General features: G+C 34.6%; 1 protein-coding gene across 3 annotated transcripts in view; it reads right to left on the bottom strand.

Moving 5' to 3' along the window:
* The window catches only part of Papss (3'-phosphoadenosine 5'-phosphosulfate synthase), a 152,524-nt gene that overhangs the window by 85,940 nt on the left and 39,138 nt on the right, over positions 1–27,446 (bottom strand). The window contains exons 1-2 of one of the 3 annotated variants that reach the window (XM_090404478.1): positions 15,706–15,850; positions 2,524–2,638 (exon numbers count right to left, since the gene is read on the bottom strand). In XM_090404478.1, coding sequence (XP_090260604.1) covers positions 2,524–2,638; positions 15,706–15,735 — 145 coding nt within the window. In that variant the 5' untranslated portion in view covers positions 15,736–15,850. Of the gene's footprint in view, positions 1–2,523; positions 2,639–15,251; positions 15,403–15,705; positions 15,851–27,446 lie in introns of those variants that run through there. The other 2 variants (XM_090404479.1, XM_090404477.1) reach the window with 2 other exon arrangements.

Genomic DNA, 27,446 nt, shown 5'->3' with positions numbered 1-27,446 from the left:
ACAGACACATCAAACAGGAAAGAAATTAAATTTCTGCCAGTCGTTGTGAGGTATTTCATGCCCGAATATGGAATAAAGGTTAAACTTCTGGATGTTGAAACATTCCCTGCTGAGACATTGGAAATAGTGATGGAATCACTTAACATTGTCATTAAGAAACACAAACTGTCTACTAAAATTGTTGGATTCTGTGGCGATAATTGCAACGCCAACTTTGGAGGTGTAAAACGCCAAGATGAAAATAACATTTTCGCACGTTTGAAGAAAGACTTGGGGAGAAACATTGTTGGTGTTGGCTGTGAGGCACACATATTGTCCATAATTGTCTACAAACTGCAGTAGATGCTCTTCCAATAGACACTTAAGCTTTGATCGTTAAAGTGTTTTTACATTTATATTGTTTGTGTATCTCAGCTAAAAGATTTTTGACTTTGTGCAAGTGAAATACAGGAAATTACTGAAACATGGAAATACAAGATTCTTATCCCTCCTCCCAGCTATTGAACAATTTCTTCATATGTATGAAAGTCTGAAGTCTTACTTCTGCTCGCTAGAGCACTGTCCAGTGAATATAAGTAATTTTTTCAACAGTGAGTGTGGAAAAATGTACCTGTGGTTTGTGCATGGACAGCTCAGTCTCTTCAATGAAACCATTTTGGCTAACTGAAGTGATCATTGAGCTTGAAAAACTGAGAACAAACATTCAGAAAAGGCTAGAAAGTAGATTTTGCCATAGGGATTCAAAAAACTATTACAATCATTTGAAGATGAGGGACAGATTAATGGTACAGTTTGTCATGCAAGAAGTTACCGCCTTTTATGAGAGATGCATCTCTTACATTGAAATGGCAAAACAGCTTTGGTGAGGAAACCAGATCCTTGGCTTGGGTCAACAATAACACCTTATCATGGCCTGATGTAGAAAAGTCTGCAGAAAAAGTTAATGAGACAGTTGGGTTTGAAGCTATAGATTTGTATAATCTTTTTGATGAGCTGGTGATTGCTAAGAATTTTTTAAAAGAAAATAGGAGGCAAACAGAAGAAAACTTGACTAGTGAAGAAAAGTGGGTTGGATTGTCTCCCATTCCAAGAGCCAAAAGATAAATTTGTGTAACCTCTCATGTGTCATAGAATACATATTCCGCTTTCCTGGTACTTCTGCTCCAGTCAAAAGAATATTTTCAGTGATGAACAATGTGTGGGGTCAGAAGAAAAAAGTAGAATATTGGAATCAACTGTTAAAAGTTTGTTGTATTGTAAAATTAATATTGAACTCACCATACACAGTTCTACTACAAAATAAAAAACAACACACAATTTTTTAAAGAAGGTTCACTCAAGTGATAAATATGAGTGGTATACTACAGCTCAGAAGGAATAAAGACAGTGGATAAAAATATTACAACATTGTTTAAAATAATCATTAATCTCATCAACATTCATGGAATAAAAACTATTTTTAAAGTTTAACAGTTTTATTCCAAAAAACAAAATAAACATTTAAAACACATAATTAATAAAATATTTTTCATTTTAAGTTAACAATAAACTTGTTTTGTTTGCTTTTCTTGGAAGAACCGTGCTTAAATATACAATTATTTTGATGCCAATTAAACAATTTAAAGTTAAAAGTCAATATTAATATATTTGTCATACCAGTAGAAACATCCCAGTTTGGGAAAATCAAAATATGGTCAGCTTAGTCTTTGGTGGAGCAGATAAGGAATGCCAATTTTCTACATGGTCTGTGAGTGATTGTAAGGTTGTATTTCCTTAGGATTTTTGTCAATTTTTCAGATGTGTCCCAAATGTATGGAATGGTGATAGATCTTAAGTAATCTCTGCTCTGAAGGGAGAGGGTTTAATTTGGGGGGGGGGTACATTCACCAACAATCCCTCCCACACCCCACAACAATATGGAGTGGTGAAAACACTCTACAACAGGGGTAAACTAATCTGTTCTAACAACATGGCCCTAAACACTGAACTAAATCACATTCTTAACACTTTCTCAGTCAATGGCTACCCCCCCCCCCCGAAAAAAAAAATCCAAAAAAATATTGAAACCTACAAACCACAATCCCCCTCTACAACAAGGATTACTCTAAATCCATCACCATTCCCTACATCCGAGGCACCTCGGAAAAACTTATAATCCTACAAAAATCAATGTAGGATGTAAGAATTTTTGAAAAAGTTTTGATTTATTTAAAGGAACAGAAGTTAAGAAGTTTCAATATAATTTTCCTTTAAATGTTTCTTATGATATCTGCAGAAAATTTATGAATTATAATGCACATGATAAAACGATTAACTGGATTATATGTTTCTCAATTTTGAAGGCTCTATAAATATTTAGAGATTTTAAATTGCAATTATATGCAATAAAATTTTTTAGAATATATATATAATACATAAAAAGTAACAAAAAAAATTATGTTAAAGAAAATACAAAGCAGAAACGAATTTTGAAAGTCATCTTGTCTGATGATTAATTAAAATTCAAGTCACAAGTTAACATACCTGTATACCATATAGTACAACCTCGGAAGCCAGCTCTCTGGCCCATAATTTGCCCTCTTTTGTCTCTGGAGACATGATGAACTTGATAGGTGACATTAGTAGATTTTGATTGACTCTAAAAACAAATGAATATTAATGAATTTATTGACAAAAAAAAAAAAATCAACCTTTGTATTTATATATAAATAAATGTATAAACTGAATATATTGCTAAATTTTGAATGAATAAAATTCATTAGGAATTTATTCAATCACAATTTAACAAGTTAAACCCTGAAAGGATATGCTTGCATCCTAGTATATATTACATATATCTTGACAAATATAGGATACAGTGATTAAGAAGAAAAATTGTGTATATTTCAGTGTAAAAGAATTTCTACTTGTTATATTATTACCATATTAACATATATTACTTGTTAAGATTGATACACAATGAATTGCTGTATAAATTGCATGTAACAAAATGAGAACACAAGGGCAAACCATCGGATTAAGAAGTTGCCCCAAGTGATCTCGCGCGTATACGGAACGTGGAGACCTAAGCTGTTCAGATAAGACACTACAGAAGCGAGACCCATGGGTACAAATAAAAACGTGACAGGTGAACAACTTAGGTTACAGAGAGTACCGGTAGGGAGTTGATATAAAAGAGTTAGGAACCCCCCCCACGGGGCTTTTTGTAGTTTTCTCTTCTCTATCGTCTGGACGTGTAGTTCACAGGAAGTTCTGCTCTCACTCCCGGGTAGTAGCAGTTGGAGATGCCGCATAGTAGTTAAACAGTTTATGGGTCTCAAGCCCTATGATGAAAGGATAGATGTTTTACACAGATAGTAGGCAACTCATGGGAAAGCTCAGTGACTCGGTAGCGTGCTACGCAAATGCAGAATCACTGTTCGCCAAGAATGTTCTTGACATAGGCTCGATATACTAGCAACGTGTGGACCAACCAACCAATGATTGCAGGAATCCCAGCCATAAAACCAACAGAAAGGAAATAATAAAAAAAATCAGGAATCGAAGGGACAAGTATAAAGGATCATCAAGTACGGTATTGTAACTTTTTTGTCAAGTAATGTGTGTGAGGAAGAGAAATTAACTGTAATTTAAGAACTCTGATTAGAATAAGACAAGACTATAGTGCTTTGATAACAGTTAGACATGTGCTTATGCGCATGTCTAACTGTTATCAAATGTAACATGTGTTAGCACATGTAAAAAAGGAATGTTTTTTACATGTGCTGATTGATAATTATGTCTCAAGAGGTATTGAAGTGTCTTTATTTGAGTAATTTAGTCAAAGTCTGAAGTTTCATTTTTGTTTTATGATCTAAGAATACTAGATTATGATTCTTTTAGAGAAGTGTTTCTATGATATTCATATTTGTTTAAAATGTATGTTAGTTTATGTATGTTTAAAATGTATAATCATATTGTAAGTTATTTTGTTTAACATTCTAATAGTAATGATTGATTATTCTTTACACTGTATGACAACAAATATGATAAATAAACCTTTTGCTATCTTTAATTTGATTGCCTGTGTCTAAGAATCCGATGCGCCACTCATAAATTATTTGAATCTAAGTGGGAGGGAATAAACGATAGTTAAGGTCACGACTGTAAACAAAGGTCAATAGTGAGTACATCTGCAAGTTCACTTCTTGATTGGGAAACTCTTTTCTTAATCTAAGTGTTCTGGGTGGCGCAGCAATAAAAAACAAATTTTCCCAGAACTTTAAGAGAGGCAAATTTCAGAGGCTTTGTCACCTAAGAATTGGCTCGTCCCTGAGGCAATTCCTTTGTGTTCTCAATGGTACCACATGACATCCAAGGAGAGGTATACTCAGTGGTGAGCTATAAGGGGCTCGCACAAGCTCTTTGTTAAATTTTTCTCAAATTTGGGAGCCCCTTGTTCTTCTTGTTTACTTTTGTATTTTTTTTTGAAACATATTAAGTGACAAACTCATAGTTTGTAACTTAATATGTAACCTAACAAAAATTAGTCTATTCAGCAGTGTATAGATTATTTGGAATTATTGTTTCAACTCCTCTATAACGAATGCACCCAAGTTTGAACATAAAATAAACACATGCGCTATATTTACCCTTCTCCCTTCTGATAGTCGTATTACCAGTAGCCAATCAAATGTTTTATAAAAGATTTCATTCTTATTATATTTTGATAGTTAAAAAATGTTTTTCTTATGTAAGTTAAATTAACACAGTTAATTTCATGATCTAAATATTTCATGTTTAGAGCATGAAATATTTGTTTAAAAATGATAGCCTTTAGAGGTTGATTGTCCTCTCATACTTTTTGATTGGAATTTGTACACAAGCTGTATTAATAAAAGTTTTTGTGTGAAATACATTTTTTTTTTCCTCAATGATGCGAGCCCTTTGTTAAAATTTCCATAGCTCGCCACTGGGTATACTATACGACATATAGATATATAATAAGAAGATTATGACATAACAATATATATAAACTATTATATAATAAATATTCTTAGAAGAAACCATAATTCACTAAAGAATTGGACTGTAATAAAAACATATCGTAATAAGTGAAAACAGATTCAAAAACCATATAAAGGTGTGCTGCACCTCTGTTTATATTTGTTTTCTGTGCTTTTTTTTAAGGCAGGCTAATATAATTAATCTCAATGGAAAATGGCAGGATCTCACTGGGAAGCTCGACCAAACTAAAAGTACGATTGCAATAGAAATAATAATTAGTTACACAAATATTTTAATTATAATAATCATTGTATATTTATAAATGACTGATACCATGCTAAAGATTTTAGATTTCAATATTCTAAGTTATCAATTTGACTGTATTGTCAGGAGAAAAAATGCATATCCAAAACGAAGATAGAAATTAAAGATGTCAAGAAAATCAAGAAATTATATTCTTAGTTTCATCCTTTATCCAAGTGTAAGCAAACAAAGTTTGCAGGTGAAGTAACTTCATGACTAGGCTACTTGTATAATAGGGCTCTAATGACTTCATATCAATTGCCTTAGTATTCCATAATGCTAGACACACATCCTTATGGACATGTATAATGCTATGCATTATGGGAAAGGCCATTACCCATCTATCTCTAATCCAGAGTGTTTTAGTAATAAGGTGTGACATGTTCTAACTACTTGTATATGGGAAATATATGACTTCTACATTACTTCAACTTTGGTATCACTTCTGCTGACTCCCATTGATAAAACCTCATAAAGGTCAAAAGATCTGGGTAGTGACCCTTCCCATAATGTATAGCATTATACATGTCCATAAGAATATGTGCCTTGCATTATGGAATACTAAGGCAAATGATATGAAGTCATTAGCCTCTAAATACAAGTAGCCTGGTCGTAAAGTTACTTCACACACAAACTTTGCTTACACTTGGATAAAGGATGAAACAAAAAATATAATTTCTTGCCATCTTTAATTTATAATATAACCAAGTAAAAAAAAATAAATTTTTCAACAAAACAAAGAGCTCATTGCAGACAATCACAGAAAAGTGCATGACATAAATAATAATCACAACAATTGGACTTAGAGCTATATAATTTTACTAATAAAACTGATTTATAATGAAAGAAAAAAAAGGGGGATAATTTATCTTAGGGATAATTGCAGAAAGACATTGAACTGCACAAACAGAAGTTATTTAGCAACTCCTCTTTTCCCAAAGATCTTTAACTTCACCAACCAAAATTAGTTTGGGTCTGTTGGTTCATTGTCAAGAACCAACCCACTCCCTCTGGCAGCAAAACAGTCATTTATTATTCATGTCATATTAGGGAGTTAGTTAACTTCATCTTATTGGCCTTAATTAGAAATTAGCTTTAATCTCATGAACTGATAGATATATGATGATAAAATGTGGTATGACATTCTTTGTTAAATGTATACACTAAATTCAATATTTGGTCAATGTTCGACTATGTAACAAGACTATACAAACAGCTATACACCTCTATGTACATAGACCGTCTATCTATACATACAGCCCTATTGTTGACTTTATACTTTGCAATGCGAGATGAATAAACTACTGGTGTGATATCATGGGCACTTGCATTTATAGATTTTAATTCACATTATCTCAGTCAGTATAGGCGAAGCCCTTCGGTCAGAAAGACTTGGATTTGATTCCCATCAAATCCAAGTCTTTGGATTTGATGGGAATCAAATCCAATCAAATCCAAAGACTTGGATTTGATGGGAATCAAATCCAAGTCTTTGATTTGATTCCCATGACGAACCTTTGTTGAGGAACCTTTATCTGCTCTCTTTCAACTAAAGGTGAGTTAGTTGATCTCATATACAGGTAGAGGTTTTTTTCACCTTGAAACGTGGGTTTTTTTATCCCTCAGAACAGACAAACTGACCCCGTGTACACACACACACATGGCTCTACAGTCATAAATACATACTTAATCCCTCATTAGGAAGATTCAACCCATCCTAAGGGACAGGGGGGGACCCATATGAAATAAATAAAAATCAAGAGAATTCCTTAACAATCCCAAAAGATTGTTGCCAGGATCTTCTTAGTGGACTGAGTGACTTTGGTTTTTCTCGGCAGTGCTTTGCGCCACTCCATGGATTCCCTTTTGGAATGAGGACCATAATAAAGGACCATGGTTTCACCCCTGGTGGTACTGGATTCCAGCACTTCTCTCTGATTCCCTGACAAATTTCTAAAAACGTGCAGGAACAGGTCACACGATGCTCCTTTTGAATTGAAGAGAGAAGTGAGGGCACCCACCTTGCACTGACCTTCATGAATGATGTAAAGCATGGTTGTTATAGAAAGCCCCAGCCTTGCTGAGATTTCTTTGAGCTTCAGCCATCTGTCATTGAGCAGTTCCTCCTAAACAAAAGAGACATTTTCCTCAGTCATCACTTCTGCAGGCCGACCATCACGAGAATCATCTTCAATGCTCTCTCTCTCTCTTCCTAGACAAAACTGTTTAGCCTATGAAGGAGAAGCTTCCCCATAAACCCTACCCAACTCATTTTTGACAGCACTTGTCAAATTAAAAAAAAAAAAAAGATCAAATAATATCACAGTGCAGTACTCAATTTTTAACATTACAGCCACTTAGCATGTCACGTATTAGTCAAACAAGTGCCTGCAACTGAATGATACAGGTAGAGAGTTGAAACTGGTACCAATATTTCACCTGATATTGACTTTTTGTGTAGCAGTATTGAAACACATCCATCACATTAAATTGTTATTAAACTTCTTTTATGTTTTTAATTCTGTTTATTACTAATTATTTTACATTTCATGTGCTTGTACTGCAAATGTACAATAACAATATATCTATCTATATAAAAATATGAGATAATATGCCATGTCAAATGTGTATGTAAGATGCTAAAAATGTAATATTTGCATTTGATTTTTACAATATTCGCTGTGTATGTTTCGTATCGAATATAAATACAATAAATATTATAATAATATGTCTATATTATGATATTTTTCGAGGGGGCCATGAAATATTTTATTTTTTCCAAAGGGGGCCCTGACATCCAGAAGTTTGGGAAGCACTGGACTAGAGTACCAAACCGTGATAATGCAAAACTATGGGTCATCCAACTATGTGTACTAAAATATTGAAGGTTACATCAACAAATGACTACTTTATTTTGGAAAGTGTCAAAATGGGGTAATTTTTTTTTCTTTCAGTAAGTCCATGCAAATTTCTATTTCCACACCAACATGATCTAGGCTAAGTACAATTAACAACACATCAGATAAGAGATATTACACTAAAAAAAAAAAAAGTGACCTGGTGAAACAAGACTAATCATATTTCAAAAAATTTCTAAACGTGGATTGATGTGATTAATTTGATTTATTTTCATTTATATATTTAATTACATGAGGTAACAGCTACACAGCTAAGTGTAGGGTAACTGTGTAAGTCGACAGAAACAGAATGTATTTATTTTATTGAAGTTATAACCAAAACCAAGTAGCTGAGTGCACAAATTTATATTAATAACTATAACGTACTAGTGTTATATTAGTATAATTCTAGGGTTATTTCTTTAGGTGTCAGAAATGTTTTTTTTTTTGGAGGGGGAGGGAGATATTACACTAAGAGAAGTAAATATGCATCTTGGTTTACATTCTGCTCTAACAAATTAAAAAAAAAAAAAAACTGCCCCACTGAAATCAACAATATGCGTCAACTACACTGACAATATTCTCAATTTGAACAAATTGCTTGAATAGGTTGAAAATGTTTTTAGCACATCTTAACTAATATCTATGATCCACTTCACTTAAAAAAAAAATTGTTTGCCCTTCCTTGTTGACATTCTGGTCACCAGGGTATTCAACAAATCCTCATCCCTTTTCTGTATACAGGAAACCCATTCACACTGACAGATACATCCATCAATCACATCAACCGCTCCCCTCACTCACTTACTTTCTTTCTCTCTCTCTCTCTCTCACACTCACACACACACTAAGCAGTATAGTATTATTAAAACCTTAGAAGACAGATCTGCTTGACCAATACTGGCCAATTAGCTGAAATCAGCTGCATACAGGACACCGCTTTTTAGCTAACTAATGGCTTCCCCTTTAAAAAAAAAAAAATCAACAAGACTCTCCACCCATTTCACCCTCAAAACCTAGATTAGAAAAAAATCCATTGCCATTCCTTACATCTGGGGGCACCTAAAAAAAACTCGCACATTACAATATTTTCTTTCAACTATACCAAAAATTAGATACCCTGATCATTCATTGTTACTTTGGCATACTACGTATATGTGCGTGTGTGTACTCCAGATGACCTCAATATGAACATCGAAATGTTGGGAAATTAAAGTCATTACTTTAACAAAGCAATTATTTCCATATTTATCGAAATGAATGCTGATCACTGTGTAACATTAAAAGAAAAGCTTTCTCTACCTGGAACATTACATTGTATGCCTCCTGTAAACCATTCAAAAAGCTAAATCATTTTGATAGGCCTAATTGTAGAAAACTCACCACCAGTGTCAATGTAAGTCATGGTTTCTGGTCCAAAGCAAAAGCAGTTGGGCATAATCTCATCAAAGAGACATCAGAAGAATCTTGAACAACTGTACACACACACACACAAAAAAAAAAAAGCTTCCAGTCCTGATGGAATCCCACCAGCTCAAGAGGTGTGCTTCTGAACTAACACCTGTTCATTATCATCCATATGCTATACTGTACTCAGAAAATAGGTAAAACACAGTTTTGTTTATTTTCTCACAAAAATGAACTTATTCTCCACTTACTTTTGATGGAGACCAGCTTATTCCTAATCCCTGGCATAAATAATTACATCATTTCTATAGCATCTTCAGCTTCCAGAAAACTTGACATTTTTTTTGCTCAAGACATTACTTCTTTCCTATCCAGTTGCTTGCTCTGTACAGAGCAAGCAACTGGATCTGCCCAACTCTGGAATACTGTTCTCATATTTGGGGTGGTGCACCTAAGACTTCTCTAAAACTTCTTGATGCAATCCAGAAGAGAGAAGTTCAGTTGACTGATGATCCATCTTTCACAGACTCTTCAGCCACTCTTTCATAGACAATCAGTTTCCACATTGTGGCACCCTCCCTCTACAGATATTTCCACAGTCACTGTTCAGCAGAAATATCCATTATGCCTCTCATTTCTACTAAACCTACATGAAGATTAGAAGCAGCTACCAAGCATCCTTTTATAGTTAAGAACTGCAGACTCAAACCTATTACTTCAAATCAACTTTTATTCCATCAACGCCAGTTCTGTGGAAGATCCTCCAGCTGTTCAAGAAGATTATCAACAGACTGCTTTGTTCTTAATCTCAGCCCACACAGCATTTATTTGCTATAGGTGTTGTTGCCTGTGTGTGTGTGTGTGCACATGTGCAAGTGAGAGAGAAAGAGAGAGGGGGGGGGATGATAAAGATTTTTTTCTACAATACTATGAAGCTCGACAAATATGAACAAATATGGCTGCCACCCATTACCCAAAATCTGGGAGATGATCATTTTGAGACCTTCAGCTGAATTATTAAGATTATCTCATTACCATGCCTGCAGAGGGGCTGGACTTTACCATGCTACTTTTCACATCTTTGCCTTCTTACTGGTGTGCTACATGCATGGGAAGAGTATATGTCTTTGTGTCCATGAATATGCATTGGCAACCAAAGTGACTGAGCTAATAATAATAATAATTATTATTATTATTATTATTACATGGGAAACTCCATGAAGTTCTTAGACTCATCAAGAAAGACCCTAAACATTATGCCAAGCACTAATCAACTTTTGTGCAATATCTATCATACTTCACTTTGGAGTCATTCAGTCAAGGGACCCACAACAGACTGGCAACCTATTCCACTCATTGACTACTCTCCAAGAAAAAAAATCTAGTCTTTGCATGCCAACTATATTCTTGCTCAATTCCTAAGAGCAGTCCCTATCTCTCCCGCCATCAGACTTGTTCGAAAAAAAAATTTTTCTCTGTATTAATCTTGTAAAAACTCTTCAGTAATTTGTCTCTCAATCATATCACCCCCCCCTTTTTTTTTGCCTGTCAACAAATTTCTGTAAGCCACAAATCTTCATCCTATCCTCATAAGGTGCATTCCATAGACCTGTCACAATCTTGGTCACTTGCCTCTGGATTCACTCCACCTCTTCTTCATCCCCCAAGAAACCAAGTGACCAGATCTGTGCACAGTAGTCAAGATGAGTCTTACCAAGGCCCTATAAAGAGATATATTAATATGCTTATCTCTGCTCATCAGGGTGTTCTTCAGTAACCAAGTAATAGAATTAATTGTTTTAGCCACTTTTTTGCAATATATCCTCTAAACTTCAACTTCTATCCACTAACACCTCCAAATCCCTGGCTTCAATTTCCTTGAGTACAGTTCCATCAATATGGTACACAGCTTATAATCTTTTCACCCCAAAATGCATAACCTTACACTTGGCCAGATGAATTGACATCCATTCTTCTTTGTCCATACTACTAGTCTGTTTAAATTATCTCGCACCATCTTTATTGACTATTGCTGTATCCAATTTTGCATAATTGGTGAGCAACTCAATAATTCCTCTCAGATCATTTCCTATAGCATTCATATACAAATTAAATATTAACAGCCCAAGAACAGAGCCCTGTGGCATGCCACTACTCACAGGCCTTCTATTAGACTACTGCTGAATAAACTACTGTTTAGTATCTCTCCATCAAACACTCTCTTATCCACTTCATCAACTTTACATTCATTACCATATGCTACAATTTGCTGATTAGAACCCTGTGCAGTATCCTGTCAAAAGCCTATGCAAAGTTCAGAAGTATCACTGTAAACCCATTACCTTTAACCAACTCAGATGTTCATATTTAATAATACAGTGACAAGTTGCTGAGAGCACAACCAACTGTTCACAAACCATGTTGCCCTCCCAGTATTCCATTCCTTCTACCCAATAATCAGTGCCCCAGGTGAAGATATTGTAACTAAATAAATAAATTTAGTTTATTATTATCCCTAGATGTTTTCTCCTATAAACAACATATGTAGAGTACAAGTAAAATTTAGACTTGAAAAGAGACTAAAAAAAATTTAAAACAAAGTTGGAGAAGAACAGGCTGGATATTGACTAAATAGAACCATCAAGATCAGATTTTTTTACTTAAACAAAAACAGTCTAGAAATCAAAATGTGACAAACATCCAAGATGTTCAGAGGTATTTACTAGGTTGACACAGGAGAGCTTTTTCAAATGGCAGATTAAAGGGAAGGGATTATTTCCTAAAAGCATGCAAAAGGAGATGTAAATAAGTTTTATTATTATTATTATTATTATTGGAGTGCATGGTGAGTGTAGATGATCAATAAGTCTGAGTGGTACCAAAAAAAAAAAAAAAAAAAAAGAATACTGGAATAATTAAATTGAATATTTAAGGCCTACTGAACTTGAATAGATGCTTGATAAGATACCAACAGGAAAATTATTTAAAATGCAAACCACCTGCTTTAAACAATCGATGCGTGTTGAGCAATTTGGCTTATATTTAGGCTGAAAGTTGGCAATTATGTACAATTGTAAATTGTATGGGAGTAAATGTTAATCGGTAAATTAAATTTACACGCATGCAGAACTACTAGCAAGGATTTTCCCACCTAACAACTGTTTTTCATCCTGCATAGAAAAATCGGCCATACATGCAATTTGCAGGTGGTGTTGATGGTAGCAGGGCAATAATGTGCCCCACAATGAGTCCTTTGACTTTTATCTATTATTTACCTTCTCTAGTTACACATAGCAAAAAGTGCTATAGTTTTATAGGTTAACCTTTTTTATTTATTTTTTTTTTTTTTGAAATAACATGTTACATGAAAGCTATATATATATATATATATATATATATATATATATATATATACAGGGTGTTCGGGATAAATTTGACATATTTATAATTAATTATATTTTTCCGTAAGTTACATGTATTAACACACACTTCTCTTCATTTAAAAGTTTGGACCCTTCTTCATTCATATACAAGATGTCAGAAAGGATGGATAGCTGGAACCCACCTGAATCATGGAAGAGAATAACTTGTATCATGATGATTCGTGCCCGCCATCAAAATAAGGATATTACGACTGCTGTCCAATGCTCCCTGAATACAGTAAAAACAATCAGGCATGAACTAGAGACTTGCAATGGTGACTACGAGGATGTAGCAAGAAGAAAGATCCCTAGCAGACGATCTGATTGCGTTCGTACAGCAGAATTCCTCGCAAATCTGCAGGAACAGGTGTTGAAGAACCCTGGCATTGGAATTCGGGCTTTGTTCGTGGAGTTGCTAACTGTAGTCAAGCCCTGGATAACATGGGTAGCCAATGGTAGGCCGTATGTATGGCAGCAGGATTCGGCCCCTTGCCACACCTCTGGGAAAAGTCAAAAATGGTTGTCTGAAAATTTCTACGACTTCACCAGTCCAAATGTTTGGCCTCCAAACTCCCCAGACCTTAACCCCATGGATTATTTTGTATGGGGCGCAGTTGAAAAAGACACCAATCGCACTTCCAGTAATACAAAAGCCCAGTTAATGGATAAAATTAAAACAGTTTTTGCGGCCCTTCCCAGGGAGACTGTAGCATCAGCTTGTTCGAGGTTCCGAAGCAGAATTGAAGCTGTGATCGATGCTAATGGTGGTTATTTTGAGTAAATCTTGTTGATAGTATTGTAATTAACTCTGCCTGTAATGTTTTTTTGTCAATTCATTAAATTTAATAGATACAAAGAAGATTTTCTTTTTCCTTACGAAACTGTCAAATTTATCCCGAACACCCTGTATATATATATTGCAAAATCAATTTCATTCCTGATTAAATACAGATTCCTCAAAAAAACGAGAGCCACACTACTATTATAGTTTTCAACCGCTATTATTTTCGAAAAGGAGTATGTATCTCCATATCCACAAACACAATTCATTTAGTCTAAGAATTTCAAAGCTGGTTAAGACTTGGATAGTTGGTCTAAGAATACATAACACTAAATTAAGCTAACACTGCTCATGATCTTTCTGGGTTAGTGGCTGATTTGTCTATTCTTCTGGATGAAAATTCAATGGAAAACGTGAGACCTAATCACACACTGAGCACATGGCAAACAGTGGGGGGGGGGGCGAATTTAAAACCAGAACAATGAGAAATTTGTTTCCGACTTTTTTTTTTTTTTTTTTAACTCCACCAACTAAGCATTTTATAAATTTTTATGCCTGTTAAAGTACAGTTATAAGGATTGCAAGGACAAAAGGAATAGTGATACGACAGAATGCGCCAGATGATCCTGTAAAAGCTAACTTCTGAGTCTTTCACAAGTAAGAGTCTTATTTTATTCATTTTAATGCCAGATCTCATGGATTCATGGGGATATTACTACAAGATGTAACCAGAAAAGAAGAAAACGAGATAAAAAGTAATGTGATAAACTTATCAAATTCAGTATAGATAATTAGTACTAAGCAATCACTTTCTACAAGGCCACAGTTTTTGGCCTTATTTACTCACATATAACGATTATCGTTGTATAACAACACGTTACTGATAAAACTCACGTACTATGCCCCGAGTCAGCGACAACGTTTCTGCGATTTCCCTTCGGTTGTCTAGCTAACGGAGTTTTATGATAAATGATAATCATAAAATTCAGTACGTGTGATTTTGCGATCATATGTTTATTAGGAGGGCATATAACAACAATAAACCAGAAATGGTTGGCAAGAACTATAATCGATGGAGAGAAATTAAAAAAAATAAAAAAAAGAAAGAAAAAGCACCTGAAAATAACCGATTTTTCATCTTACTTGTCTCACGACTTAAGCTCATCATGGGAAGGTTTATAGAACCTATTATAAACAAATTTCCTTCTGAGAGCATTAAGTACAATAACACAACATATTAAATATTAAAATGACTAATTACAGCATAGAAACTGACACAATATATCACAAAGTAATAACAGTAATAAAATAAATAACATTGTTTTTAAGTTTTAGCCTCTCCAATGTGAGGACTTTACAATTTCTGAAAGGTAGCAGTTTGTTCATTAAGAGAATTTCTGATTGTCATCATAAGTATTCAACTACGATGAATATTACGTATAAGGAAGTACTTACAAACATCTCAATGCTGGTGTGATCTATAACCGTACTACTTTTTACAAATTACAGTTTCCAAAAGTTACAGCCAGAGACTAATATTCTAAAAAATTAGCAAAGAAATTCTTTCCTTTTGAAAGAAACTTTCAAAACATTTAATTTTCCAAAGTGACAAACCACAAGCCGTCGACAGGTCTGTTAAAGTTCTGCAGCACCGATTAGGCGAGACGCTTACGTCACTTCCACAAACACTTCCGGAAGGTGACCGTGATTCAACAAGTAGCCTGCTATTAGAAGGCGCGAAATGGAATAGTTTTCGACTGCGTGCGGAAAATAATTAATATTTAGATTGAAAGAAAATAACTGTTTTTCTTTTTTGACGTGGTTAAAAACTTATGGCTCATTACAATAAAACAAAGGAAGATCTTATGGAAAAGTTAATCCATCTACAAATGAAAAATGTGACACTGACCCTTATGCGATAGATCCCTGTGTTAAGCATGACGGCTGCCCTACGATGTTATCCCGCTATCGGTGAACTGTTGCCTCGTTCTGTCAGTCAAGGAACACCAAAGCCCAACTGAGTATATACAAAATGATGCCACGTAGTTTGGTGACGTCGCACAGCGTTCAAGCTGTTAGCGGTTGGGTGATAAAAGATAAAATGAAATCTGAACACCTCACATTTATCTGATGTTCCACCCCTCCGATGGCATCACCATCCAATGAATATAACAGTACTGTGCGAACTTCAATGAACGACATAATTAAAATGCTCCATCACTTACATCCGTTTCCAAAAGGTAAATGACAGCAATTGTTGCATACCTTCAATGTTTATAGTTAAGTATGATACGACCACATGTGCTTATCTTTCGGATCCGTACCTGACTTGCAAAAAACAACCGGATTCGTTTCACACAAGATCCTGGTTGATAAATAAATCAATGTCTTATTAAACATTCTGAATTCCTGTCAAAAATTAGAATAAGTTTTGGTCTTCAGAATTTACTCTTCTATCGTAAACGAGCGCTACAAAAATATTCCCAATTTCAATTAACATAAGTTCAAGTCAGATTTCCAGAATGTTCGCTAGAAGCCTGATCATTGGTAGACTAAAATGTCTTTGATCCATCACAGATATCTCGAATTATGTATTAAACTGCTCCCCCCCCCCCTCTCAGCAGTCATTAAATATTCTAGAATGGACTATGTAATGGATTACGAAAAACGTACCTAGATGTCCTTGTATCAAAAGAGATTTCGGGACGTTTGAATCTCACAGTTAATTTACTGAAAGCGCATTAAAAACTTACAAAATATTAATGTTGTTTATGCTTGAGTTCTCCAGTGGTTGAGAGCTAGGAGACTTTATGGTAAAAAAAATGAAAGAAAAGAAGAAATAGTTGACAAGAATCTACTAGCCGACATCAACAATGCAGACTATGTTTAGTAAGTTTGCAACACTACAGAAACGATGACAAGTATGCAAATATTTCTTGGAACTGATAATTCGCTTCTATACTTGACTTATTTTGAAGGTCTACTTTGTTCTGGATCAAATTTATCCAAAATCGGACAGTAAGTAAACTATGATCCAACATCTCATGTTTAACTTTAAGACGTGGGTAGCATTCTCATCTTTCTAATCTACAGTCCACAGATTCCAATTCCATCATGTCATGGATTTTGGAAAAGTTTCAAGAAGAAGCCGATCTTCATCGTCTGATGCGCGACTACTAGCCTGCTTACCGGAGGCTTGAAGTAGGTTTAAAATAGTTTATTTTTTATTACTGGAGTAGTTTCCTCTCAAAGTACTAAATGAGCTATAGTATTTCATTTATAGCTGGAATGAACCAAAAAGCACAAAATCGGAGGAATATTAGAGTGTTAACTTAGTTCTGAAAAAAAAAAAAAAAAACCATACCTATAAAGAAATGTAAGTAGTGTTATTATTATTACCTACTTCGGAATTTTAAACTCTTAAACTAAGAGAAAGAACGGCTAAAGAGAGGGGGCAGCAAGATGATTATCACCAGAAACAAACGATTTGCAACTTAGAAAATCACAGGGTTTAACATTTTCTTTTATTATAATTTAAAAGACAGAAGCAGGTGTGTAATTATATATAATTCATAATATATTTACACTCGAGTCTAAGAGAACGTCGGCCTGGTTGGCCGAGTGATTAGTGTACCCACTCTCCAACCAACAAGTCGCGGGTTCGAATCTCGAGGCGAGCATGGATGTCTGTGATTTTCTTACGCTGTGCACTGCTATAACCTTTATGGCGCAAGTATGACCTTTACTGTCCTTGCACCATTAAAACCACAAATCATCATCTGAGAGAGCGACTCTCATTCCTCAGAATCCATCAGTCTTTACCTTGACTACATTGCCCAAGTTATGAAATCGTATATTTAAAAATGCGTAAACGGAAATGTGAACTTCCTGAAAAATACAGGGATCTGTAATTTTCAGAAATGATTGTTAAAACTACAGTAATAATTGCGAAATGCCTCGCCACTATTTCCCAAATTGCAAAATATTAAAAAAAAAAAAAAAAAATAGAGAGAGAGATAAAGAGATGGCTTATTTGGGAGATACAGAATCACCAACAATTTAGGCTAAACCGTGAATACTGCGCATCGCCTGGAATTATTTCCTTTTCGTTCTAAAAATATTCCTGAATATACCTTATGCGGAGTCGCCGTAGCTCAGTCGGTATAGACGAAGCCCTTTAGTTGGAAAGACCTGGGTTTGATTCCCATCTATGATGTGAGGAACTTTATTTGGTCTCTTTCGACTAAAGGTGAGTTAACCGGTCTCATACGGAGTTAGAGGGTTTTTCATCCCTCAAAACAGGCAAACCGGTCCCGTGAACACACACAGCTAGTCATAAAATATATATACTACGGCAAGGAAGGCAACGAGAAACCGCCTTGCTCATAATCCCTAGTATATGGTAGCATATAGACACTCCCACCAGCCGTGTGGCTGAGGGAAAAGGATAGGACGAAAAACTTCGTTTATTGGTGATGCTGCGTGACCAGATGCATATCTTGATTTCGAAATTGAAAAATCTGGCAATGCGAAGGAGGAAATAGTAACACAGTTGAGTGTGTCTCAGCTAAGTAACTATTTCCTCCTTCGCATTGCCAGATTTTTCAAGCTAAAAAAATACTGAGGTATGATTTATGAGAATCGTGCCCACAAAAGATTGTCAGCGTATAGTACATTTTGCACAATTGGCTAACACACATTTATTTTGTGCAAATATGAAATTATTTCCCTTACATAAAACAATGATTATGTTAGGTTCTCTGTACTTCGGAAACGATAAAAAAGGAAAGCTTCTTCGTCTGATTAATTTAATGAAGTGGATATTATTATCAAAATAAAGGTGAAAAGACTGAGGTGGCTAGGACATGTTCAGCGAATGAGGGATGACAGAGCCGTTTAAAAGGTCTTCGTGTCTGGACTGGGTGGATCTAGACCCAGAAGACGACCTAAAAGGAGATGACTTGACGATGTAGAGGATGATTTAAAGAAAATGAGAGTAAAGAGCTGGAGGAACAAGGCACAGAATCGTGAAGAATGGAAGGGTATCCTGAGACAGGCCCTAAATGGACTATAATGCCAATGAGTAGTAACATACAGCAAGGCATAAAGTGCCTTGCTCTGTTGTTGGACTCACATGTTGACTCGAAGTAATTGTCAGGAAATTTTTATGAATTTATCGTGCATTATCAAGAGGCTTTTGGAATTTATGTCGTCATTTTTATATAACATTATTTGTGGATGAAGAATTACTAGAATTTGTGTGTGGGGGGGGAATCTCTCAAACTGAACGCTTTAGTTTTGTTGATTTAGTATATAACACAAACCAGCCGAGAAGGCCTGAAATGACTCGAAAAGTACTATTTCAGGAACAATTTTCCGAATTAGCTAAACTCTTAAGCACACCCATGATATTAGAGTGCAAATAGGGACTACAACTTTTCATTGGTGGAATTCATACAGGTGCGGTATGAAAGAGTTAGTAGCAGCTAATAACTTTCGAACAGATGCATAAGTACTGATTTTGAAAATGTCTATTTTATCGATTTAATATCACGATGATACATGATATACAGTAAAAAATAAAATTTTTTGCGATAAAATCGATTCGAGTTGAGTGATTTTGGCACAGTGAAGAAGCTAGCTTTCGAATGTTCTGTAAGACATCACTTCTAGGTTTAAGGGATAAGATTTTTTTTTTTTTAATGTTTTAAATATTAGCTACATTCAAATACTATGCTGGTAAATAACAGCTTGCAAAGTCAGGGTTAAAATACTGAAGTAATGTATAATATGTTTATTAACGGCGAGCGACTTTGTAACAAGCCTACCATGAATTCTCGCTAGAATTCCTGGGTTTAAATTAAAACAAACGAAAAATGCGAAGTAAAGAAGCTTCTGATATTTCTTCTTGATAACGCATAGCTAATAACTTAAGTCTCTTTATGGAAAAAAAAAAGTATCGATTAGGTATAGATTAATATATTTAAAAAAATGCAATGTATATAGTATGCGGACACTGCATAACATACTTCTAACACTCTTATTGTTCCAATACATGTATTTTATGATAGTATAAGTTACAGTATAGAAAAGCGGGGAATATTACCAGAAAATCGATCGCTTTGCAATAACTTCAAATCTCAAGTGCAAGTTAAAGTTTTAAAAAAATAAATAAATAAATAAATAATAATAATAAACTATGATATTAAAGTTGAACTAAATAGACATACTTTTGGAAATGAAAAGGGGAAAAAAAAAGTATACGCAAACCTGCTCAAATTCGGAAGATTCAAGGTTTGTAATTTTCATAACAAATAAAATTGATTATTCAATTTTATTTGTAATACAAATTATGTATATTCTACAGAAGAAATGTCTAAATATTAATCACAAGAGAAACCTAATTTACAACAGAAAGTAATTACAATACACATTTATACCTGCAAATATACAATGCAACTTTTTTTCTCCCATTACATTTAGATGTAATCCACAAAAAACGATATCGTGTCATGTATGTAACAGTTGCAAAACTTCAAACATATATAAACAAAACAAACCGACGGAGAACACACAATTAACTGACAATATACTTCCTCCAATCGCCTTAGTTGCTATTACAGTATATCTTCACGGAGTCCAAGACACATCGTGGGAAACCCACAGTAGCCATTTCGCAATACCCTCTCCCCCGCAATGCGTCAAGACTCACCGCGAGAGGCCTAAATTACCATTATTCACACCATACCTATCATATTCACCGACCACCAACTCAGGCAGCCCAATTCCATGCATTCACACTACCTTCGTAGTAATATAATAATAAAAGCTTGACATATTGAAAGATTTTCCCTACATCCATTCTATAAAACCTTTTTAGCAGCTTATATATTTCTACCACATCCCCCCATTCCGTGTATGTATCAACCAATTTTTGTAACCCTAACACTTCAATCCACCTTCATTCGAAGCATTCTGTCCAGTTCTATCTTATGCATCTTCATTTTAAAGTGACCTGAGTGATCTCCCGTCATTAGCGGTACGTGTATCTACACTGTGTAGTGGAAAGAATGCTTCCACTACTTCCGCTATATTTTTATTATTTATTTATTTATTTGCATAGATTACAAATCCTAAACTCCAATGCACATTGAAAACAGAATATTAACATGTATATTAATCAAGTTCTGGTGTCTGTTCTCTTTCATTGTTCCCTGTACTCTGTTCCAGAGAGTACAAAGTATCGCCAAAGCATAAGGAAATAAAACCAAACTAATGTAAACTTTAAAATGTCACAGCTGACTCAAGTGTGTGAGGCAAAACTGAAAAAGTGTGGCAGGGGTCGAGTACTGATCAAGAAAGATGTTCTTAACTTTTGAACTTAGTGAGCGAGTTGAACTACTAGAAGCCTATACGCTTATTTATTTATTGTGATTCCCCATCTACAGCCACTACTTTCAAGCTTGACCGCAGTTTTGGTGATATTTTACTCTCTACCGGCAGCGCGATTTCCAGCATCTACTTTGTCAACTTTTCATTAATAGTGAGGATCATCAACTCATCCCTTAGTAGACGTGAGCAGATGACGTACTCAAAAGTTGAACAATTTATTTGTACGTCCTTCATTCCAGAAATGAAGGTCGCAACCAACTAAGCCAGGTACCCAAATTTTTGGATGAATTGAACACTGCGCGAAATACGATATACTTGATTAAGACTTAAGGCCACAATGGAAGCAAATTGTTAATTTAAGGAAACCTTCAAGTTGAGAAACCATGAGTAAGGAGAGTATGGACAAAGATTTGTTTAGACTTTTTTATGCTGTGTTGTAATTTTGGCTAAAAAATGACAAAGCAATGCAGAGTTATGGTGAAGTTAATTGCTAAATTGTCCACTTTTGCAACTGCTTCTCATTTCCTTTATTATTAGTCTCGGGAGCCTACATATAACTCAGTAACATCTGGGAGAATGACAGGGCTTGAATCTATTCAGGACGCGATATTTATACGGGTTTTTCAACTGTGAGTGAGTAGGTCTTCTACGGGGATGGCAGGATTTCTCCTCTAAAAAAACTGTGATTTTCATTCCGAAAAACAAGCAAACTAACCCAACAACACAAGCAATTAACAACCATACACTGATCTCAGCCTTAGTTGCTTCGGCAGTGATCCCGAACAACACTGTTCATTAAATATGTCTGCATTAATGTTCTTCTATCATCTAGTCTTGTTTCCGTAACAAAACTGGTCTAATAATAGGCTGGTTTACGTATTCGGTAAACTCTGATTAGTCTTCGTGATTGAATTGTGTTTTAGAACTTTTACAGTCATCTTCATGAATTTTTATCAAAGATCTTTTTCAGGCGAAATTTGCATAAATATGTTCTGCTGATTTTTAACACTACCTCTGACAAACACTACAAGTATAAATTCTATCACGTCTGTTGTGAAAATATATTTATCAACTACTAAATCTATATTCTTAGTTGCTTTCGAAGACTCGAGAATTTATATGTGATTAAAATATGATTTCTAGGTTTTCCTTTATTTTTTTTTGTATATTATTAAACTTTTGTTAAACTAAATAAAATTATTAATTCACTGGCTGTAATTTTCCTTCCAATATTTCAGTAACGTTATTATTTACAGGATTCATTTCTTGCGGTTTTTTAGGCGTTGTAATCAGCCGAAATAATATGCATTTTCGTCTGCCAGAATTCCTTCTTATGGAGGAAAAAAAAAACTAATTGTCTGATTGTGAGCCTTTAAAGTGAGGTTACTATACGTTACTAAAAATCGTATAGCTTCGTTGGGCATAAAAATAATTAAAGAAAAATAAATATCCAATATAGTAGTAGTATAAATTAATAGCAAAACAATGTCCTCTGAAACTTAGTTTCGAAAGTGACCAGGACCTTACGAGAATAACCTTCGTACTTATGAAAGTTTCAAAAAGCAGACACGGTTTTGCTATCGGGCTATACTGAATATTTATTAGTATCCCTCCTTATATATAAATATTTTGGGCGAATCAAACTTTAATTTAGTTCAGTTTTCAATGCGGATTATTAGAAACTTTTATTTAATACCGTGTTGGACTTCCTTTAGGGACGCACGTGACGAAGTGGCGCTTACGTATATTTGCATAAAAGTTTCTATTCTAATTCAGTGGCCGGTATATGTGTGAGGACTTTTTGTTGTTGTTTTTTAAGAAATAATCGGCTCTAATTTACCACAGTCTACCATACGGCATCGAACGTCTAACAATAACAAATATCGAAGCTGTAAGACGATTATCAAGGATTGCTGAAAGATGGCATATTACCATAATTGAACGTAGAGCCATTTTACTTTAGATGGTGGATTTATTGTCACTTCTAAAATATAATTTGATGCCGTTTTGAATAATTATGTCTAAATTTTGCAATATTAAAGCGTTCGAATTTTTGATCCTACTGCAACACAACTGATGAAACTGATTAGGTTCTATGATATCTCTCTGAAAATTTAATACAGAAGAGAATTTTTTTTCCCCCGATCTATTACATCGTTTCGGTTCGGAGCAAAAAAAAAAAAAAAAAATTCACTCCCAGAAAATAATACTGCGTCTGAAACACACACTTAAAAAAATCCATGACAACACACAGTGCTTACATCTTCTCTATAAATGAAAAACTGTTTTTTCCAATAAATTTAAACTGTCGATGTCCAGAGAGAATCGCAATAAATGGAAAGATTATTAACAACCTACGATATGCAGATGACACCGTGCTAATTGCAGATAACATTATGGATCTCCAAAAACTCATTGACAGAGTATACATAAAAAGCCAAAGAATGGTAATAAATATAAACATCAACAAGACAAAATACATAATTATCAGCAAACATCCAGCCTCATCAAAGAAACTGAAACTCAATGGGAAAAATATCGATCAAGTATCAAGATATAAATATCTTGGTTGCTGGCTTAACGAACAGTGGGATCCAGAAATAGATATAAAGCCAAGGATTGAAGTTGCACGGCAGTCCTTCATGAAAATGAGAACACTATTCAGCAATAAAGCAAAACAAACCTAAACATGGAAGTCAGATGCCGAATGCTAAAATGCTACGTGTGGTCTATTCTACTCTATGGAGTTGAAACATGGACATTGAAGGCGACAACCATCAAGAAAATCGAAGCCTTTGAGATGTGGCTATACAGAAGAATGCTAAAGATATCATGGACAGAAAAAATTACCAATGAAGATGTCTTAAAATCCATTGGCAAAGCTAAACATCTTGTACAAATAATCAAGAAACGAAAAACATCATATCTTGGCCACATCATGAGAAACAGCAAATACCAACTTCTACAAAGTATTTTGGTAGGAAGAACTGATGGCAAAGGAACTAGAGGAAGAAAAATATCATGGTTTGACAACATCAAGACGTGGACAGGAAAGAGCAGTGCACAACTGCTCAGATTAGCACAAGAGCGCAGTTTGTTCGCCAAGATGGTCACTGACCTTCGATAGAAGATAGCACAATAAGAAGAAACTGTCGATATTATTTTTCCTTGTTAATAGTAACAAATACTATTTTTGGTTTTTGCGTCATTTTTTTTACTATCATAGTTCTTAAATTAAGCTTGAATATAAATAAACATATATAAAGTTATATAAATATAAACAAAACTAAATAAATAATTTTTTTTTTTCAAATAAAGTATTATTTGTCATGTTGTACTATCATTTTTTTATTTTGGTCAGGAAATTAATAATGATGTAAATTTTTCATGTAGTACTATCAATATCCTGTACATCCCTTGAGGGTACATGTCAGGAATTTGATGATGACGATAAAGTATTATTTTGTGGGAGCGTTTTTTTTTTTTTTAACTCCGAAAACTGTTCCAATCCGAATAGATAAAAAAAAAAAAAAATTCACGACAGAAAAAACATTTTCTCTCTGGTATTATTAACTTTTTATTTTGGTTCAAAACCATTTCAACCCATGATTTAAACCAAAATGGAGTGATGGAACTATTAGATTCTAAACATCAAATTTCATTAAATTCCACCGACCAGGATGAAGTAATTGCGATGCCTTATCGGATCGTTTTGCCTCATTTTTCTCGTGCCAATTTAAAGCAAAATATGAGATCACGTGACATTTCGCGAGAGATAGTAAATACCGAGTTTTATTAAATTCTACCTAATCAAGGTTATATAATTTCGAAACATCAGGCCGAATTTCGCTGCTGCAAACTATCCAAGACGATCACAAGAGAAAATTTAAACCCTGACAATTTTTTAAAAGGTTAAAAAAAAAAAGGTTTCATTAAAATCCAACTTGTCAAAGCAAAGTTATAAGATAATCTACGCATTTTTGGGAAAAGTACCTAAAAAGAGTATGCGATTCTGAAATTTTTACTCTTGAGTAAAACAAGTTAATTTCATATCCACTCACTTACAATCCCCCTCGATAATATTTCCTCAATTTATTAATTTTGATTTCTCCTAAATTTATAAACAGCATTGATCGTGTGTATTATACCTTCCTCCCAAAGACAACCACATCCATGAGAGACTGTAGATCTATACGTATTAGTATCGTGATTCATGGGAAAAAAATACTCGTGAAAGGAGGGGGAGGAGGGATAAACTGATAGCTGTATTTCAGAGGAGCTCTATTTTGCCAGAGCTCCTCCTCTGGCAAAACACATTAAGAGAAGCACCACAATTAACAATCGACATTGGTCTCGTGGCTTTGGTTGATTAGAATGGCAATGACGCGACTAATTAATCGGCTTAAGACCGGCTAACTTAACACTGACTGAAAAATACCCAGGCACTTCCTCTTGCCATAGAAAGATTTAAGTAACGTGTGGCATAATCACTCAACCAGAGACTACGAGAATTGGAATACATCCAACACTACTATTCTACTTCTAGATGGCTGACTGTGCCCTTCTACAAACGATGAAATTTGAATTATCTTGCACAATCAATGTTAACATTGCTTTGATATTCTGACATTTTTTCCAATGACACATAGCACTTTTCTCTTAGACATTTCTGTCAAAAGGTACGCTCTGAAACTGTTACTTCAGGAAAATGATATTATGTGATAAGATATACGAAACATTTCTATGGCATGATGTTGCACAATGAAGTACTAAAAAAGACATGATAAATGGGAAATGCATTTATTACACCACAGACAATAAACAGAACAGCGGGAGGACGTGTCAAGTGAAAATAATGAGCTATGCAGTTTATTTATATATTATTCTAATACATCCGGAATATTGTTTTTGTTCTTGCAACCACAACGAGTCTCGTATTTACGCAAGACAACTGACAATATACACAAAGATAACGATTATTATTTCAAGGCGCAATTGGAAGATTGAACATGTGTCCAAGAAGGTTTGATATGTCCCCTCTCTCCCATATCACGATGAGTTATCTTCTCATTTAAGTATACCCCGATCAGTGGCGGCTTGTGGCTTGAAATCGTGGGGGTGCTGCAACTTTCGAAATATGCATACACACTCAAGTACATACGTGTTTGGATAAAATATCAACATTATGGTAAAATTTTTTTTAAAAAAATTAAAAATGAAAAAATATTGTTTATTATCGATAAAATTATAATAGTATAATTCAAAATTACTTAAAAATAAAATACATTCTTCTTGTTTTGTTTCATGAAAATATATTGTTTATTATCAATAAAATTATAGTTTAGTATAATTCAAAATTACTTACAAATAAAAACCATTATCATAACCCCAATAATGTTCTAAAATAAAATTATAACAAATGTTTTGTCTTTAATTGTAATGTCCAAATATTTAAAGAGACGGGGTAAACACGATAAGCACTACGAACACTCTACTACCGGCACAAACTGCATATAAACAACAGTGGAACTGCGCGACGGACAGTGCCTCATTACGCTAATAGCTCGCATCTCACTATGACGTGCATGTGCTTGCGCGCGTAGCAATATGACACTGTGGTAAACACAGTGCTGCTAGCGTCCATCGCCCTCCTAAGTGCTACAAGATGGATTCTTATTATGTTTTATACAAAATAAGAGAACTGTATAAGATTGTTGACGATAAAATTAAATATTACAAACAAAGAGAAATAAATTAATAAATATATTTATATATCGAGAAAAATTGGAGGTGCTGGTTCCGCAGTGCCTGTGCACGAGCCTCCCCGATCCTAGAAACTAGGGATTTTCCCTCCCGCAAGAAAGACAATGCGAAGCTACATGTTTCATGTGAAATATATGATAATAAGAAAGAGTATGAATGCAAGGGCCTCATTTCTAATATAGTCCTGATATGAGCCCTTCAGACTACGATCTGTTACCAAGTAGAAAGTACCAGTCCGTGGGAAACGCTTCAAAAATATCGATGACACTTCTGTTGACGTGATCCGACTTACCAAACGTCATCAAAAAGTCTGCTAACAGAAAACGCAAGACTTACCCAAACGTTGACAAGGCAGAATGAAGACCGCAGTGAAAGTTGATGGTTTAACAACAAAAGTAGAATGTGCAGATCTTTTATCCGAAAGAACTGCGCACTGTGGGGAAAACGAACTTTGTATTGCCAACCTAACATCTCAAGACAACCGATCAATCCAAA

Source organism: Typopeltis vanoorti, chromosome 14, assembly GCF_054136105.1.
Source record: "Typopeltis vanoorti isolate ZY-2024b chromosome 14, IOZ_Tvanoo_1.0, whole genome shotgun sequence".
Classification (NCBI taxonomy): Eukaryota; Metazoa; Arthropoda; class Arachnida; order Uropygi; family Thelyphonidae; genus Typopeltis; species Typopeltis vanoorti.
The sequence above is the reverse complement of the archived record's forward strand: the minus strand, read 5'-3'. Positions and strand labels throughout refer to the sequence as shown.